The sequence below is a fragment of the Centroberyx affinis genome, unplaced genomic scaffold (genome assembly GCF_046629955.1).
Source record: "Centroberyx affinis isolate AG114_WGS23_722 - 3 ecotype Tasmania unplaced genomic scaffold, CSIRO-AGI_Caff_v1 ptg003185l_1, whole genome shotgun sequence".
Taxonomy (NCBI): domain Eukaryota; kingdom Metazoa; phylum Chordata; class Actinopteri; order Beryciformes; family Berycidae; genus Centroberyx; species Centroberyx affinis.
The window spans coordinates 18,224-36,970 of NW_027281230.1; the positions used below are offsets into that span (position 1 = coordinate 18,224).

At 41.4% G+C, this 18,747-nt stretch overlaps 1 protein-coding gene across 2 annotated transcripts; it reads left to right on the plus strand.

Moving 5' to 3' along the window:
• Nucleotides 1-227: 227 nt before the first annotated feature.
• On the plus strand, nt 228-14,232 carry LOC139659986 (regulation of nuclear pre-mRNA domain-containing protein 2-like). Of its 2 annotated transcripts, none has more exons than XM_071538023.1 (10): nt 228-351; nt 4,765-4,894; nt 5,150-5,301; nt 5,575-5,627; nt 6,168-6,294; nt 6,483-6,658; nt 7,531-7,879; nt 9,609-9,815; nt 10,980-11,165; nt 11,421-14,232. In XM_071538023.1, exons 1-10 carry the CDS (start codon nt 258-260, stop codon nt 13,193-13,195), a joined length of 3,249 nt encoding a protein of 1,082 aa, XP_071394124.1. In that variant the 5' UTR covers nt 228-257; the 3' UTR covers nt 13,196-14,232. The 2 variants fall into 2 exon arrangements, with proteins under 2 accessions (XP_071394124.1, XP_071394125.1); XM_071538024.1 differs by having other exon boundaries at nt 283-351; nt 4,781-4,894.
• The last annotated feature ends 4,515 nt before the right edge of the window (nt 14,233-18,747 follow it).

Below are 18,747 nucleotides of genomic sequence, written 5' to 3' on the forward strand. Positions count from 1 at the left end.
TAATTATAGACAGCATAGTCAACACATCATATGTTTTTCTACGCGGGCAGCTGAGCGACTCCTGAATGCGATAATGTGTGTGCTAGGTTAAAGCTAGCTAGCTAAACTCTCTGCTAGCCACAGTCACAGCTACAGTCAGCTTTAGGTGATGGTAGACAGCAGTGCAAGCTCCTCCAGACATGGCTACAGGAGCAGGCGCTTCTGGCGGCTCTCTAGAGTCTTCATTAGACAGGAAGTTTCATAATGTGTCCAACACTATGGATTCAATTCAAGGACTATCGACGTGGTGCATCGACAACAAGAAATACCACAGCCTGATTGTGCGAGGCTGGATGAAATGGTTGAGGAAATGTAAGTTGCTTGACTATCCGTTAACTGTCAGTTGCTACTTCAGGTAGCTAACGTTAGTGGGTGAGCTCGTTTTGTGTACAAAAATTTGACTGACTGGGCAGAGGAGACGTTTACAATCTGTTCATTATTAAAATCATTGTCGCATGGCACGGGTAATTTTCCTGATGGTTACCGTACTAACTGGTCCATTTGCCCCAGGTTCTTTACACACATATGTATGTCTATCCATGTATGTCTATCCAACGGTAAGAAATCGTGTGTACAGTCCACTCACACGGTTTGGAACGGGCAACTGTGGAGATACAAAACGTGCGCTCCCAATCATAGCAAGGCTAACTACGCTAACTACATGGTGTTCTAAACTTGTTAGCTGTTTAGCTAGCTAGCGCCCAATGCTATGTGATGGAGAAACTTAGTTAAATATAAAGATATGTCTGTTTCTTTCTAACCACCCACCCAACTGGAATCATTTCCCTAAGAGTCTTGTACCCTTTAAAATATTTCCATATGCTAACGCCAAATAATGATGCCGGATTTGGCTAGGTAAGAAAGTCCCAATGTAAACTGAAATGTTGAAATTGATTTGGCAATGTTTAAACTTGAATTAAGCAGTTGACAACTGCTCGATTCTTTGTCGATGTATTTTTCACTAAAGGCTCTGCTTCAGCTTTGACCCTTGGATGTGACTGTCATGATACACTCGGCTGGAAATACCCTTTCCATCCATTGAAACAGTATTGATGAACTGTTTTGTATTCTATTGATTGATTCTATTGATGTGTTTACTGCTCCCAGGCACAGACACCCAAATCATTATGTCAGTCAGTGTTTCCCATAGTTATTTATTGATGTTTTGTTATGTTTACAGCTCAATTTCTTTTAAACGGCAAGTGATTTTAACCTATAGTAAGCAATACATTTCTTTGTATTCCTGCTGATTCTTTGGATTATGTGACAGAGAGTGATGGATGTTGGTAGATGGGCTACATATTCATTCATATACTCACATGCAAAGACCGGGGCATGAATCTGAACTTTCTGTCCTCTTGCCGCAGTAGCTGGTGGAATTCAAAAAATCACACTTTAACTATTTTACCAGGCAAATTTGATTTTGAGAATATAAAGGAACCAGTGCCACATCACTGGTAGAGTAGCCAAAACTTTACCAGCATTTGGTTGGTGGCTGGTGTTAATTTTCCACCATGAATGAGACTCTTGTTTTACCTGCATGCACAGTGTCTCTTGAGGTGAGGTCTCTAAGCAGTGATTGTCAATGTTTCCAACCAGTTTATTTGTCTGTTTGTACATTTGGCTTTGTGTAGCTTTGGCTTTGCATGCATGTGCTTGACTGTGAGCACTGAGCAAGAGATGATCTTGACTTTGACTGTAGTGTGTGAAGCTCTTATGTGGATGTCAGTGGGCTTTTGCTGATTGAGGGAGCAAGGCCTGCTCAGTCACAGCAGTGAGTGTGTGAATTTTGTGCCACCCATTCCACAATTGCAGTATGGTGCCTTCTTTTGAAACACTGTTTTCACCCTACTGGCCTTGCTTACATGGTAATTAATTTGATTGAATGCATTTCTTTTTACTCTGAAATGTATTGCTTGAGCATTTGCTAAAAGGATTGACAATATGTTGTATGTTTGTAAACAGTGGTGTAAAAGAGACATGTGCTTGGAGTAATCATGGTCAAGGAATTCCCCCAAAGCTTATTTTCAATATATAAGTTAAGGTTTTCAGGAATATATGGATATATGGACCCAGAATTTTAATGGTTCAATAAAATCTGAATAGAATATGGTGATTAGCCTAACTCCATAGGGATGTTTGGATTATATGTTTATTGCACTGTGCTGATGATATCTGGGCCTAAAGGTGTGTAAATCAATATACAGCCATAAGGATAACCAAGTAGGGATCAGGGAACTTTTGGTGGTGGTTGAACATGGTCTAACAGACAGACCATAAAGACCTGCTTGTCTATCATCAAAAGTCCATTTTCTTTTGTCTCATATCCATCATTTGATGGGACATTTATATAGATGAGTCAGCGGAGAGAAAGACTAGCTTCAGCTCATGGTTCCAGCAGTTATCCTTTTTACTTTATCTCCAATTGCTAGCAATGGCAGATAAAATGCACAAAGAGACATTTGCATTCAGTTGTCTGGAGGAAAGTTTATTTTCATTTATTGCATAAACCGTTGTGATAATCTGAAGAGGTCTTTGTGCTGAAACAAATGGATTTCTGTCTATGTTAACTCATGACCACAGGTCTAGGTTTCCATGGTAAGAATAAGACAAACTGGGTAACTGATTAAATTACAGTAGTTGTGATTACCTTCTCTCCTAGCCAATAAGCATTGTGTGGTCCTGAACATTTGCCACATATTTAGGAATGCTGAATGGTTTTTTTTTGTCTGAGCTATAGTCTATGTTGGTCTATGTTGGTCTGTTTGGGTGATGAAAAATAGAAAAGGAAACAAAATCACCAGAATAAATTTGTCCCATGAGTGAGTTTGTTGAATTAATTGCTTTTGTTGTTTGTTACTGTTTTGATATTCCAATGCCAAGGTTTTTTATTCATATTCACTATGGCTGAAGATGATATGGGATTATTTATGAACTTCTAGATACCAAGGTTGCCTGTTAGACCTTTGGCAGCATTGTTTGACTGCCCTCCTCCTTGAAAGAGGAGTGTAGTCCCTGCAGTTGCACCAGACTCAGGGCTGTTGTCAACTCACCATCGTCTGTCTTTCTCTCAGCTTGCTGTTTGTTTGTTGTGTTGAGCTTTGAATGCGGTGAGCTCAAATGCAGTGTTTACTAAGAAGTGTTCAAGGTCTTGAGGATTTTGTACAAGAGTTTTGTACATTTATTTATGCTAGATGGATCAAACATTTAGATTCTCGCATGTCAATGTAATAAATTAATGTGTTCTACGTTCTAAATTGCTGTAATTTTGCCTTGTAAGTGTTATGATTACTTGGAAGGCATGGAAGTCGAGCAACCCACATAAGTTGTCCTAACATTAAATATGCAATGTGGACATTTTTATCCAAAGCGGCTTACAGTATGAGTGTATATATTTCTTTAATGCTTGGCCCCAGAGGGGATCAAACCCTCTTCCCTTTAAAGTGTTACAGCAGTGTTTTTGCTTTGCTGGTACAGTCACAGGAGTTTAAACCATAAAGGTTGCACTTTGGGTTTAAATTGTTGAGGCGGTTTTCTTAATGCATGGCAAATTTATGCAAGGTAATGTAGGCTTAGTTTTGAATTAGTTTGCATATCTATTTTGTACCCTTGAGTTTAAATGAGTTGGATGTGAGTTATATCCATTTGTAGTTGTTGTTGCCTCAGGTATGCTGTCTCACCTCTTGATCGCAGTTTATTTGTTTATGCACTCTGATGAAAAATAATTCATTTTAAATGAGGGAAGTCGTTTCAGATACATACTTTTTTTTTTGCTGATGTATTACGTTTCGATGCACAGGTTGCATGCATTGTGTTTATTATACTTATGCATTGATAATGCATGTACGTGTAAACTAAACACAAACTCTTTCTATTTGCCAGCTCTCTGTGAAGTTTTCAGCACAAAAACATTTAATCAGAAAATCAAAGTTACAATGAAATTGATGGCTAGATTGAAATTGACTTCAATACTGAAATCAATACCCATGTTTGATCAATTTCTTGTGTAGCACTCTGCACATAATTTACAACAACACAAATGAATTAGGGATTAAGTGTTAGTTTTAGTGTTGAAGTGATAAAGCATCATATAGTAGGGCTGGGCGATAATTCAATATTATCATTTATCGTCTTTCAGTGGAATCATATTGTGATGATATGAAGATATTTTGATATCGTGACACACATTTCTGCTGTCTAAATTGATGATTACAAGCAAATTTTACTTAAAAACTCTGATAAAATGAGGTATGGTAGGAATATTATTTGAATATTTCTGTTTTGTTTGACATCACACCTAACATCACCATTCGGTTCAATGAGATGAACATTAATTTGATTATTTAACGTGATTTTGCATACATGAACCATATCGTGATATATATTGATATCGAGAAAAATCCTTATGATTATCGTGATATTGATTTCAACCATATCGCCCAGCCCTATCATATAGCCATTGACTTATTTATTTCTCAGTTGCTTTTTCTTTGCTTTTGTGATGAACTTGACTCTCTGATGATGGTCTGTGTGACTGAAATCTCTTATCATTTTTTAATACTGTCTAAATAATGCAATAATAGAAAGACTGATGTGTCTTGTTCCATTCAGATTCACTGTTCTTTTAATATTGGGCCTCTACTCAGGCTGTTTGGGCACAAATCCTCTCTCAGCAGACACTCTGCCTCCCCAGTTCACCTGACGTTACTCTCTTTCTTCTAACAGCTGATGCCTCACACAGGCTCAACTTGTTTTACGTTGCCAACGATGTCATTCAGAACTGTAAGAGGAAAAACGCCATGGTGTACCGCACGGCATTCGCTGAGGTTCTCCCCGACGCTTTCTTGCTGGTCAAGTGAGTAGTTTGTAAAGATCTGTTTTTTTAATGGAGGGATAACCCCCACCCCAAAAATCGCTCTCTGATTAGTCATTGTCATTTATGTCAGACAGTCCCAAAATACTGAATATCTGATCTTTTGTTTGTTTAGTTTATTTCAAAGAAGTACCACACCCATAAATAAAACAGAAATGACTCATTACACCAGAAAAATGGAAGCATCATCTCTCCTGTCCTCTTATTCTCTACTCCCCTCTCCTCTCTGCCCTCCAGTACTGATGGGGACCCCAAGGTGATGAAGTCGGTGGAGAGGATACTGACCATCTGGGAGGAGAGGGGTGTGTATTCAGGGGCTCTCATCACCGAACTCAAGGGTTACTTGGTCAAAGAGGAGTCCCCTCCTGAGACACCTGTGGAGCAAAAAAGTAAGAATGTCAGCTCTTGTTCTTTTGTGTTTTTTCCCCCCGTTTCTAAAAGCACATTTCACATACAGGCTTATCGATTTTATTATCTTTGTGTTAGCCTGCTTTATTCTTATGTAGCCCTGTTTGTGGCTGACAGTTTTTATTTAATGCTATTTGCTTCTGTTTATTGGTTTACTGATGGTAAAGCACTTTTTAACACTGTTGTGAAAAATGTTATATAACTATATAAAGATGATTTATTATTTTGTCATATTTGATGTGACCCCTTTTCAGCTCCAGTTGATTCCAAGGCAGCTCTCAAGTCCAAGGTTGTTGCTGAGTTTGTGGTAAGCAAGAAACTAATTTTAAGTTGAATTTGACTCCCGTTTCCATTGTTATTTTACAGTGGCCTCATCTCATTAATAGGATGTTTTCTTTCCTTAATTTTCTTAAAATCTGCCTGCCGGACAAATTCTCCTGTATGGGATAGTAATGATTTTGAATTGATGTCCTCTTGTGGTCGATCAGTTTATTGGCTTGGCAAGTTAATCAAAGATTATTGGAGCTTTTATAAAGAATCAGCCGTGAATATGGACATCAGCTATGGATGATTAATTTGATATTATTTATTGGGCTTACTTGAGTGTGTTCAAAAATTCATTTGGTTACAAAATTCTATTTATTTTTATTCCAATTTGTTTAGATTCTTTAAAATTTCAACTTTTAAATGAGTTCAGTGCTGTTGATCTGAGCATTTGATCGTTAAAAAAGAATCACTTGGAATTGTCCCCTTTTCCTTTTCTCAAGTGTTGGTATTGGCTGTCTAAAATCCATAATTGGTTGACTTCCACTCTTGACTGTGTGACTGACTGTTCCCTGTGCTGTAGCCCCAGGCGCTGATAGACCAGCTGTCCAAGTACAAGACTTCAGTAGAAGAGGTGGACCTGAGAGAGAAACAGCTGGCAGCCATGAGGGTCGACGTCTGCAGTTCTGAAGCCCTCAAGAAACTCAAAGGTGCCTGACTTGAGTCTTACACTATTAACACATGGAACCCACTGACTCTCCCTGTAAGATATACGGTCTTAGCTTTAAGATCAGCTAAGTTTCCTTTTTTTTAATCTCTCTTTGACTTTTTCTCTCTCTCCCTCTCTGTCTTTCTCTGTCTCTCCCTCTAAAATCCATACATGCATTGATTCTTACAGACAAGGCAGGAGGAAAGAAGTTCTCCAAGGACTTTGAGGAAGGAAGTGCGAAGCTGCAGGACTTCGTTAAATTCCTCGACCGACAAAGCAAAGGGGGGCCTCCTCTCCTAGAAGCCCTCAGCAATGCAGATATCTTCTATGAGATGCAGTACCAGGAGGTCAAGATTGTCGCTAATGTGAGTGACAGATGGATTTGTGCTCGGCTTATTTTAAACAGCGGAGCACACACTAGCCACACTAGCCACCATCATAGAAATAATTGCAAATGCTTGAGGCGATCATAAGAACCTGTATTTATAAAGTGGTCTTACAGCTTCAATTTGAGTACAGGGAGGAAATGCTCTTGTTTTATCTTCATACTCATGCAACTAGAAGTTTGTTTACCAAGATAAAAACAAACTGATTGAAGGAAAATTATGGCAGCATTGTTTGTTAGGCCAGCAAATTTCTGGTTTTAATTTGTACAGACTATGATTTGTCGGTCTTGATTAAAATGGACGGAAGAGGCAGATTTCAATAAATAATGCATGTTGGCATATTTTGTCGTTCCGTTTATCCATAACATGCAGTGAACCACTTTGGATCAGAGTACACACACTCAGAACAAACATGAGAATGATCTCACCAGTACGATCAAGCTCAATTAATTACTGCCGTCTTTTGGGAGTGTGAGCGTAAATTCGAGTTAGGATCAGATTTGCATGCACACTCCTTTCATAAATCAATGTTACTGAGCAAGCCCTCATTTACAAAGCACTTAGTGTATAAAGGACATGCAAAAAAGAAAACATCAATATACAGATAGCAAATGCAAAGTTCTAAAAAAGTGGACATTATAGGACAGTACAGAGTGCAAGTACATTAGAGAAACAATAAATTTGATGCATAAAATTTGCCTGAACTGTTGATTATGAGAATGGAATGATTGAATCTAACTTGATACTTTCCCTTTTCAAGTTTGTGGACTGAACAGTAAACTGGGTAACTGTTGGTAAACCTTGTTTGTTGTCTGTCTGTTAATTGATCTTTCGTTACCTCTCTCTTCAAGGCCTACCAAACGTTTGCTAACCGGGTGTCCCACCTGAAGCGTAAGCTAGACAGCCTGAAGGCCACCTTACCAGACCTGGATGAGTCACCCATTCCCTCACCCTCTGCGGACGCACCGTCTCCAACGGGCTCCGAGTCACCCTTCCATGGTCTGGAGATGCCCAACCCTGATCCTGATCCAGATCTGGATGGCTCCGCTATGGATGACGAGGCTGAGCCACCAGCCCCGAGCCCCCTGTCCTCGCCCGGAGCATCCCCAAAACAAACCTTCACTGTCGGGGAGAATGACAACCGCGAAGTGGAGGACATGGAGCTTTCGGAGGATGAAATGGAGAGTGGTGGCATCATAGGTAAGCTGTCAGTTGATTACACAGAGCAAGGCTTTTAAGTGTTAGTTTCAAATAAAAAAAGTTCTTGTTTAATTACTTCCCTTGGTTTTCAATGGCAGAAATTTACTACATAAAATGGGGTGAATTACTGAAAATGGGCTGCAATAGAAAAATCATGCAGAAAGAATTCCTGTCATAGCCTTGAGATGTCAGTGAAGGACATCTAAGCATTTCACTCCTTGTCAGCCTTCCAACCAAGTTCTCTATAGAACGCTTTTCACTATCTTTAGAGCAGGTGTGTCAAACTCAAGGCCCGCGGGCCGAATCCGGCCCAGCACCTCATTTTATGTGGCCCGTGAGAGCTTGCAAAGAATATAATAAACTACATGTCCCAGAATGCATCCCGATTTTGTTATCCGCACACTGAAGGCGTTGATGCCACAGCTCCAACTTCAAGCTGCCCGTGTCCTGTCCATGTTTGGAAGCACCTACCTGTGCGAACAGATGTTTTCAATCATGAATCTAAATAAGACCAAGCACAGATCACGCATCAGCGATGACAACCTCCACGCTGTTTTACTACTTTGTATATTTCATTTTTTAAAATAAATTGTATAATAGTTGTACACTTGAATGTCTATTTGCCATTATTTTTCCTAGAATTCTGCTTTCAGAGCTAGTTATTAATTATTAAGTTATTACTAAAACCAATAATAATTGAATGCAGAGGCAATTATGTAATATGATAACAAGTAGATACATTTATTTAGTCTTATATTTACCACCGGCCCTTTGAGGGCAACCATAATGCTGATGTGGCCCGGGATGAAATTGAGTTTGACACCCCTGCTTTAGAGTCATCAAATCAAAATCAGGGAAATTTCTAGAACATGGAAAAGGCAGTAATATTGTTGAGATAGATCTTATTTCAGTGTTTTATGTCCAGTTTTCCTCTGTACTGGCTAAATTGCCCTTTGTGCATGCAGTTTCAAAATGTTTTCTTGTCTTTTTGGAGTTGCATTCAATCACATGACTGAAGGTTAGGTCACTGAGGTATGATGAATTCACCATGCTTGATCGATGTTAACTACCACAGTAATTCAGATTGGTTAAATTATTACCCTTTGATTGCTTGGCTATGATTTTTTAACCATAACCGGTTAAAGAAATATCACACTTCCATATTTGTAATTGTATTCCACACACTTTGTAATGTGGATGTGGAGAAGTTTCATTTACCTGAATTTGGTTTTGCACATTTGACTGCAAATGTGCAAAAACTTCACAGCCTACTCACGTTTGCTATGTGTAAAAATAGTTTATATTATTGCACATTTGTTTAAAATCTACACACCGTGGATCATTATACAGTGTGTGGATTCTCTCTGTTGTGAAACATTGGATGTATTGGATGGATTGGACTTAATGTGCCTAACCTTGTCTGCAATACTGTTCATTTCCATCTACGAGGCGGTTGTACACCCTCTCGGCAGAAATCAAAATCACTTTGCACTTCTTGGTTCGGAAAGTCTTCAAACAGTGACGTCATTCATTCATATGAGAACAGACTTGATAATAGACTTGATACCCAACTCCCATGTCCTACTCTGAGCTATGAGTATTTTCAGCTCGATTCCTATAAGTAATTCTGAGATGCTTGATAACTGCGGGCCCTGCTCTCACTGCCGCAAAACAATTCCACGGGATAACCTGTATTGACCTCCTTTTCCCATTTGTTCTTCTTCTGCAGTTGAGGAGAAGGTTGAAAGCCCCGCCCACATAGCAGCGTCCAGTCCAGTCCCTGCCAAAACTGAGCCATCGGCAGCAACGGAGCAGCCCGTCACTGTCACGCAAGCCACGCCCACCTCAGCTGCTCCGCCAGCCAGCCTGCCCAGTGTTGACCTGAGTAAAATTGGCTCCCTCCTCAACAGTTTAACCTCAGTCGTGAAGAGCACAGGTGAGTGCTGGTGGCCGTCCCGACATCATGAAAAAAACCTAACAGTGAAACTTAAATAAGTGATTTTAAGTGAGGGATATAATGTAGGTAAAAGATTCCTGTTTCTATCTTATAAAGTTGAGAACTCATTTCAACATATTTCAGATTATATTTACTTTTATTGCATGGAGAGTGCTTGGCTGGAATTGAAACTGCATGTTCTTTCATGGCACAGAACTGGACACCACTGACTTAGAGGGAACATTGATGGAGAGCATTATGGTGTTTTTAGCATTGACACAGTGCTAATTGAAATTTGCTTTTGTGACAGCATTGTAAAATTCAAATGCTTTTCAGATTATTTCCAGAAGTCCTTAAATCCTTTTCTAGCTCATTTATTTGGTATGCGATATACGTAGTTTGATTCCATATCCTTTTCTTGACAGACTTTATCATGTCTAGAGCCGTTGACGTCATTATTAAAGTTTTGTTTTTATTTTAGATCGATTTCAAACTATGACAACCACATTATGTCTCTTATAATAGTTCCAAATTCTCTTAAAGATCCAGTGATTTCAAGTCAGTCAAGAGAAGTTTGATGTTGATTTCTAGCACAATGAGCATCATTTTTTCCAGTTTTTGATGTTTAGATGGTACAAAGCTTATAGCACTGAGTGAGAGCCGAACCTTCCACTGCAAGTCAATATTTCTATCTTTGGGGAATAAATATCCAGTGTTGGAACTTGCAACCAGCAGCAATGGAGGCACAGAGATTTTGGCTAGTTTGGCAAGTAGCTGGCTGACTATTGTCTGACAGACTATGGGACACCTGATTAACTATGCATACTGTCGACCAATCAGAGCGTTCATTAAAACCTGGGTGTAGGTGACAACATTTACACCCGGAAGTAGATTGCAAAATGTGTTCGATTCTGTTGATAACCAGAGTAAGAGGTTTTTTTTAGTCAAATTTCCACTATGCTGACAGTTAGTTAGTTATAATGGTTTGGACAACTTTACATGTAAGAGGTACTTTGTTAAATTATACTATGAAATTGAAAAATGCAATTCTCATTGTGCTAGACCTTTAAGTTCCCATGTGCCATCACTGTTATAACACTTCAGATTCCAATGATAAGTTTTGGCGATTCATAATTAAACTGAGTCTCCCTCTCTGTCTCTCAGGACCTTCAGTGGAGAGCGTCTCTGCACCGGCCACCACCGGCCCCTCAGTGAAGACCACACCTCCTGCCCCAGCGGCCTCCCAAGACACCAGCTCTCTGGTCAACCTCCTGTCCCAGGTGGACATGACTCCTGCAGAGCTCCTCAATGCTCTGTCCAAAGCCCAGGGCCAAGGCAGCAGCCTTCAGGGTAAGAAGAAGTCATTTGCTTAGATTGAAGCTAAATAAGATAATGATGTAATCTGCTGTGTGGTGCTGAGCAGAATAGATGGACAATGTTTAAGTAGAGTCTGGATGCTCTTTTCTTTTATGCCATGTGTGAAAACCTTTCTTGAATGCAATTAGTGCCTTCAGTGATGCAGCAAGATTGGTTATAACGCATTTCTTATTCTCTATACTCTCCTCTCCATCTCTCTCTCTGTATCTCCCCTTCTCCCTCACTCAGGCCTCACATCTCTTCTGAGCAGCCCAGCTGGAAAAGTCTCCTCAGACTCCTCCAGTTCAGGCAAGGTTCCTCCCTCTCTCTCCTCCACACCTGCCTCAGCAGCTCCCTCCATGAGCCTGTCTCTCTCCTCTGTTACGCCTGTGCCTTCTCCACCCATCTCCACTGTAAGGCAGAGCCCCAGCTCCCAAGCAGAAACGCCCCTTCCAACTTCCAACTCAGCCTCTGCCCTGGTCCAGGCTCTCCATAGAGACATGGAGCTGACAACAGACCCAGAACCCTCTGGCAGTTTGGAGTCTAAAATCCACAGCTTCCTGCAGGGGAACCCCGGTTTCAGCGCTTTCAGCCTGGGATTCTCTGTCGACCCGGTTGTCGGGGGTGACAACCTCAGCCCGGTAACTGGGACAGATACCCAGGATGGGACCCCAGTGCGGGACGAGGGTGGGGGCACCCCCACTCAAGATGAGGTCATGGACAAACCAGTGGTGGAACCGTTCACTTCCAACACAGATCAGTTGTCCACTGTAGGAACAGCTGCAAAAATGGCTCCCACTGCCTACCAGAATAACACTTGGCAGGACACCAGCAATCCCCAACAACCCGGCCACTTGCAGCCGGGGGTGGCTCAGAATGGGCAAGGCTACCAGCCGTACCCATATGGTAATCAGGAGATGTCAAAGCATGGGATTGCGACAACTGTTGCACACTACCAACAGATTCCCACACAAAGACCAGGGCCAGTGCCCAGGGAGGGAGCCCCAGGCAACGCCATTAGTAATAAGACTGTTGAGAGCTTCCAGGGTGTGAATGAAGGGGGTTGGTATGGTGACGCTTACCCAGAGGGAAGCACCCAGCGCCCCAGAGGCTACAATGTGGCTACACCAGGAGGGGGTGGAGAAAACAAGACAGGACTGTATCCATACCAAGCAGACCAAACTCGGGAACCTCAGGGGTTGGCGTCCCAGCAGGGAGCCCTCGCTTCCTCTGGTTTCTTCAAAAGCAACCTCCCTCCTGTCCCCAGGTTACCGCCCCCTCCTGACGGCTTTGAGGCCCCTACTTCCATGACAGGTAGTAAGATGGTCCCCCCAGAGCAGCAGCCTCAGCCGAGCCCAGAGCGAAAGGAGGTGACGGGGGCCCAAGTGGACAGCGTCATTGGTGGGATGGTGATCCATGACCATCAGCACAAATCCATGTTCCATCAAGATGATCCCCTGTTTAACCCTGACGAACTTCACCGTCACCCTAACGAACTTCACCGTTACCCTGACGACTTGCGCCCTCACCTGGATGACTTGCGGTACCAGGAAGATCTCAATCGTTACCATGACGACCTCCGCCGTCGCGACGCCGTTTTCCATCAAGACGACCCTTACCGTCACCCAGAGGATCCGTACTACCGGCCAGGCAGCCCTCCACGGTACCCCAGAGGTCGAGGGCGCCTCACTCCCCCTCTCTCCCCCTCAGACGGTGGTGCTTACTACGCCCACGACTACCCGCCGAGCAGCCCCTCCTCTCCTCCCCACTACGCTCCTAGGAGACCGCTGCCACCTCATCCTGAAATGCGCCATCCTGGCCCGCGGCCTCCCTACCGGCCTCCCCACCGGCCTCCCCACCCAGCACATCACCCACACCCCAGAGGACCCCCACACGCACCGCCATTTCCTCCGTTCCACAGCCCGGATCCATGGTTACGAGGCAAACGTCCAGGTCCGAGAGGAGGGGGACCTGCCGGTCCGGTCTTCGCCCCAAAAAGACCATTCCTACCCCCACGGTACTGACTCGGCAAGTAGCTTTGAGCTCTTCAAATCACTGTGGATGTCATGGTGGCAGGGGTGTGACCTCAGACTGTTCAATATTATGTTAGTCACATAATATTGAGATCTACAGCCTGCCGTGGGAATGCACCGAAGGTCTGAAATGGAAAATGTGGGTAGAAAAGGGTGGAGGTACTGAGGTGGACTTGGTCATGGTGGGGATCAGACGACAAGGTTATATCGAAGAAGAAGAAAGAAGCAGTTGGAAGAATAGTGGAAATCGAGAAATCTTCATGAAAAACGGCAAAGAGTATAAAAGAAGGTGAGAAGACTGCTGAGCTGAAGTGTGAAGACCGAAGATGAAAGAAAATAAGAGGTGGATATATATAATTCACTTTTTTGTTATTGTTTGTTCCAGTATGAAGCATTGCATTAAATATGTAATTGAGCTTCCCTTTGACATAGCTCAGAGCGTGTGCATGGTATGCGTGTGTGCATGCTGTCAAGCGTAAATCAACTAGTCAAAGACCGTTGTTCATTTTTTCCAGTTGTATCTGAAGATAGTTATTTTTGCTAAGGAAGTAACACAGGAATGTAGTTGATGCAATGTTTTTGCTGTTTTTAGTTTTTCAGTGCGAAGCTGTGACCGCTTCTCTCCCATTTAAACAATATTCCAATAGCTTTTGGTAAAACTACACCTCTTTAAACTTCACTTTGTGTATGTAGACACAAAGAGTGTATCTTATAGAATTTCTGTTCCTTCTACAATACTCGTTTGTATAGCTGGGGAAATTATTTCTCATTGTTCCAACTCCGAATGTTATATTTGTGAAGCGATGCTTTCTCCACTAGTGCGTAAGATCCCTTCGGCGACACTTTCACGTCTCGTTCAGTTCCTTGAAGGAGGGTGGCACAAATCTAGTTGAAGGGAGAGATAGGTGTTTGGGAAGAGTTCTTTTTTTAAGCCTTCAACACTGACGAAGAAGAAAAGAAGTTCATTTTCGGAGGGGATGAAGATTCTCGTCTTCAGCTACGTTTTACTTGTACTGACTAATAAAAATTTGAGTTTGAAAACCGGTGTTGTTTATCTTCTTTCCTCTCAGGCTTGGAGTGTTGCACCACTGCCTGAAACCATCAGCCATCACAACCACACACAACATTTCAATATGCTTAACCTAAAACCTAATGTCTTTTCAATCACTAAAAGATAAATGAGCATCTAAAATAAATGAGCGTCTCTAAGAAGGCTATAAAAATGAATGAGATTTACATTAGAGGATGTGCAACTATACGCATATGCGTTTCTATTTGAGGATACTATGCTTTCCCCCAAATGTATGTTTTCTTAATCAGCAGAATAATTTAGTGAAAAGACATCTCATAGGTCAATGTTTGTTTAGTATCAGTTTCCTTTAAGCTTCAAAATAGTTAAGAAGTCAGCTTAACCATATTACATATTAATAACCATATTACATTATTACAAAATGGAAGAACTAACTTCTAAGTCAAAGAAAAAATGTTAGAAGTCACAAACTCGTCTAACTTAAGCGCAAATATTAAAATGAACTTGAAGTCTAGGCCGTACATTATGTGTTTTTGTACCAATTAAACAAGTTTCACAAAGATTCTGACAATCGTGCTAAAATCTTAAAGCTGTTCTCTTGGATTTTCTCTGAGTACAGTGATCTTGGAGACTTGACTGGGACAGCAGCTCTGGTAACTTAATTGCTAAAAGAAGTCATGTTCTGTGTCCAGCCTGAGGCTCTCTGTCAGGACAGAGCAAAGTGTTGCCTTGCTCTGCACTGTACAGTTTTCAGCTTTAAAGGAGACAGAGGTGGATGCCCATTATATTGCAATCATAAAATTCTCCAGAGTCTCAGTTTGATATCTACTAGTGCAATTTGACAGGCAGCCACAGTAGACTACTGAAGTTTTCAAACTTGACAAGAAGCTAAGGTGAATTCAAGCAAAAGCTAGTGAAATCTTGTGATGTGAGCTTGCCTCAGACTGAAATATTTCAGGTGTAGTCCATTATACTTAACTGATTCTTTATTGATTGAATGTTAAACACGTTGAAGTTATTTAAGTCTCACATGGCCCTTAGGGTTTTGAAATTATTGTCCAGTGTAGTTTAGCTTCTAAAAATTTGAAACTAACATTTCAGTCAGCTCTCTCACAACCTCAGCAGTCAGCAGGCTTACAGTGTTGTGATATTTATATGGAGCTTTGAGAATTAGAACATTTTGAGAATAACCTGATGAGCAACAATACATTGTCCATTTAGTCCAAGTTAAAAGGCTTGCTTCTTTCCACCTCCCCTTGTTTTCTATTTTGGTGGAGTAAACAACACATTGCTGCTAGAGGGTTCATTGTCTCCCACAGGGAAACAGATGTTGTCTTCCCTTGTGGCACTGTACCTGACAAGCAACAAACTTTGACACCCCCCCCCCATCTCCCTCTTCATGGGAAGGGAGTGTGAAGAGGCAAGCGTTTGATTTGTGACTAACCACCCAGGGCTTTGGCGAGATTAATTATCATTAAACTTATTTAATTAAAAATCAAATCAGAGTACTTGAAGGCTAGATTAATTCACCTGTAAACCATCAATTAATGCTAAAATGTATTTAATTAAGCTCTTTGACATTTGAAAACCATTGCAGTGAAACAAGTTGCATTGCAGGATTATCATTCTTAATGATAAACATGCTCCTTAAGGAAATACACGTGTTGAAAATATTTATTAAAATATAAAATACTGCGTTTCTTCCTATAGCACTGGTTAGCACAGTGAATTTAAAGTAGTAAAATCGACCTAACTTATACGATGTATAGCCTTCTTATACTACCAAATCTAAATTGATCAAAATTGTTTTTATATAAGTGAAGATCAGTCCTAAAGCCGAACTCATAGCTCGCAGCTAAAACCCCAAAACGCAAGTGGGAATATCTATTTTGAAAGATGATGTGGCAAATTAGGCTTTAAGTTTACATTTAAGTTTTAATTGCATTGGTAAAATGTTAATCTGAGTGGTGGTTTTAATAAATCCACATGGATGAAATAGTCCTGTTTATTGTAGCAGTTTTCAGAGATGAGAAACGAGCGTTCCTGTTTCAACCAGAGCAAAAAAAAACAAACGTTTTAATCTATTTGATCATGTAATACACTTAGTAAAGACAGAATCCACTGGCAACAGTCAGTGGAAATAAACAATCCGAAAGTTTAGACAACCCAATTCGGTTTATTCCTCATAATTATGCGTAATAGCCTAAATTAGACTGGAATTCATTATGCGGATCGACTGTGTGTGAACAGAATAAAGTGTCTGTAAATAGTAGAGTCGGTTCAGGTGAGCCCGCCGTCGCCAGATGTCAGTAGATCTTCCCGGAACATCTACTTGCATTAGACTGCTGTATTAGCAGCAGCCATAACACTCACGAAAGCCAAACATTATGTAAGATTTTTTTCTGGATTCTTGACGTTTTGCGTGGTTTCAAGGGCGAATTAAACGTCCTACTTATTACTACTTTATGTTTATTCATTTATCCTCACACTTGCATTTCTGTCTGAGAAATAATGACATTATAGCTTCTTGATTATTATGTTGTCACTGTTTTTTTTTCACCTGAATTTGCTAACTTCTTCCCTGTTTGATGCTCTTGTTCTTCCCCTCCTCTTTCCACCCCTCTACCTTTATCCTCAGGGAGTCGGGGCCTCACCTTGATGTGTCTGATGTGATGTGAACCTCTTCCCACTTGTTAACTGATGCAAGGAGCGATGCTGTGTCCTCTTTGAAACTCCCAGTGAAGTGAAGTGAAGGCCCTTTGTGGTTTGACATGAGAGCTGCGCAGTTGAGTATAAGCCCTACTGTTTATGTTTCTTCCTTCAGAAACTCTTACCAGCAGGAAATGAAAACATAATGTGATTTCAAAGTCAATACAATGTGGGGGAAAAATGTTGATATTGTCTTTGTGTGTGTGTGTGTGTGTGTGTGTGTGTGTGTGTGTGTGTGTGTGTGTGTGTGTGTGAGAGAGAGAGAGAGAGAGAGAGAGAGAGAGAGAGGAACCACAGGAGAGCAGGAAGGTTGAGAGGCAGACCAGTGGGAGTAAGTACAGCCAGGATGATTAAACAATTATCCAATATTAAGACAAATGTACAGTTGATTCTCTCTCTCTCTCTCTCTCTCTCTCTCTCTCTCTCTCTCTCTGCATACACACACTCAAACCCAAGTTATTTATATTAACCCTTCTCCCCCCAATAAGGATGAACTTTGCATTTTGCACCCAAATAATACGTAAATCTTTCGTGAAATGTGTGGTTTTGGTACAATAAAATATTACTTTGCACATTTCAAAATAAAGTTTTTGTTGTCTCTATTCATTTACAGTTTACCTATCCGACAACAGTTGCCATGACCAGCAGCTGTTTTCTAACAGAGTTTCTAACAGACCAAGCAAACACCCTTGATGACCTTCACTCCCTGCCTGACTTTAATTAGTTGTTGTTTTTTTAGGATATTTGTAGGATAATTGCCTTACAGCTTAATACGTAGGATAATTACCTAATAATTACGGGAAACTCAAATCGCCATTTTCTCCGATTATTTTACAGCAGAAATTGAAAGGACAGTCAAATCCCCAGTTGTGTCTGACAAAGTGATGCACTTAAAACATAAACAAAACCACCACTGCCATAATATGTGGTGGCTCGTCACCAGATGTCGTTGTTGGTTATGTTCAGAAGTGAAAATGTTACTAGTTATGGAAATGGCAGATGACGTTGTCGTGGCACAGATATGTCCATTTATACTTGTAAGATGATCAAAGCCAGATGAACTCTAAGTCCTTGAGCCGCGCGTGTAGATTGGGGTTGAAGGGTCGAAGGCGGATAGGATTTAGGGACTGATGGCAGATGGCAGCCTCCCCATCAAGATAACAAGTTATTCTGCTCCAGTGTTGGGAATGAAGGAGCGAAGGCTAAACATGAACTGCATATAAAGCCACAGACAGGCTCGTGCCTATAGGCTGGGTTGTTTTTAGAATAAATAAATACATGATGGTGATATTACAGTGATCGCATGAGCCCAACAGATCGTGACTCTTTGAAGTGTCGCGGTGTGCGCATGTCGGGTGTGTGCTGCTCGCTGTCATGTGGGCTCATTGTTTACATGCTCGCTCGCTGCCGAGATTTCAGTGAGGGCGTGTGTGTCCTGGAAAATTATGGCGTCTGCATTTACGAACAGACCGAAAAAATGTACATTTTCCACCCTGAAAAGAACATCGCCCCCCTGGAAGCGTGAGTCACGAATTGTGCAGAACCATTTCAGCACCGCGGCCAGCTCCGCCGGAGAACAAAAGACGGATTTGCATCCCTTGATGTCAGGGAGCGTCTGCCTTTGAACTGGCAGCATGAAAAACGAAAAACATGACTATTCCCTGAAAGAAAATGTCTCCTGCCCTGCTCCAGCACCATTATATCCTGTTTTTGATTTTGTGGAAGTGGGGCCCTTTATGTTTTCATTGCCTAATGTCTAACATAACATAACACATACCATTTGCTTAATCTAAAGTGGCTTTCA

Coding starts and splice junctions, on each gene's coding strand:
- LOC139659986 (XM_071538023.1), top strand. CDS start 258: ATGGATTCAATTCAAGGACTATCGACGTGGTGCATCGACAACAAGAAA. Junction 352..4,764: donor GATGAAATGGTTGAGGAAAT/GTAAGTTGCTTG, acceptor TTCTTCTAACAG/CTGATGCCTCACACAGGCTC. Junction 5,302..5,574: donor GACACCTGTGGAGCAAAAAA/GTAAGAATGTCA, acceptor ACCCCTTTTCAG/CTCCAGTTGATTCCAAGGCA.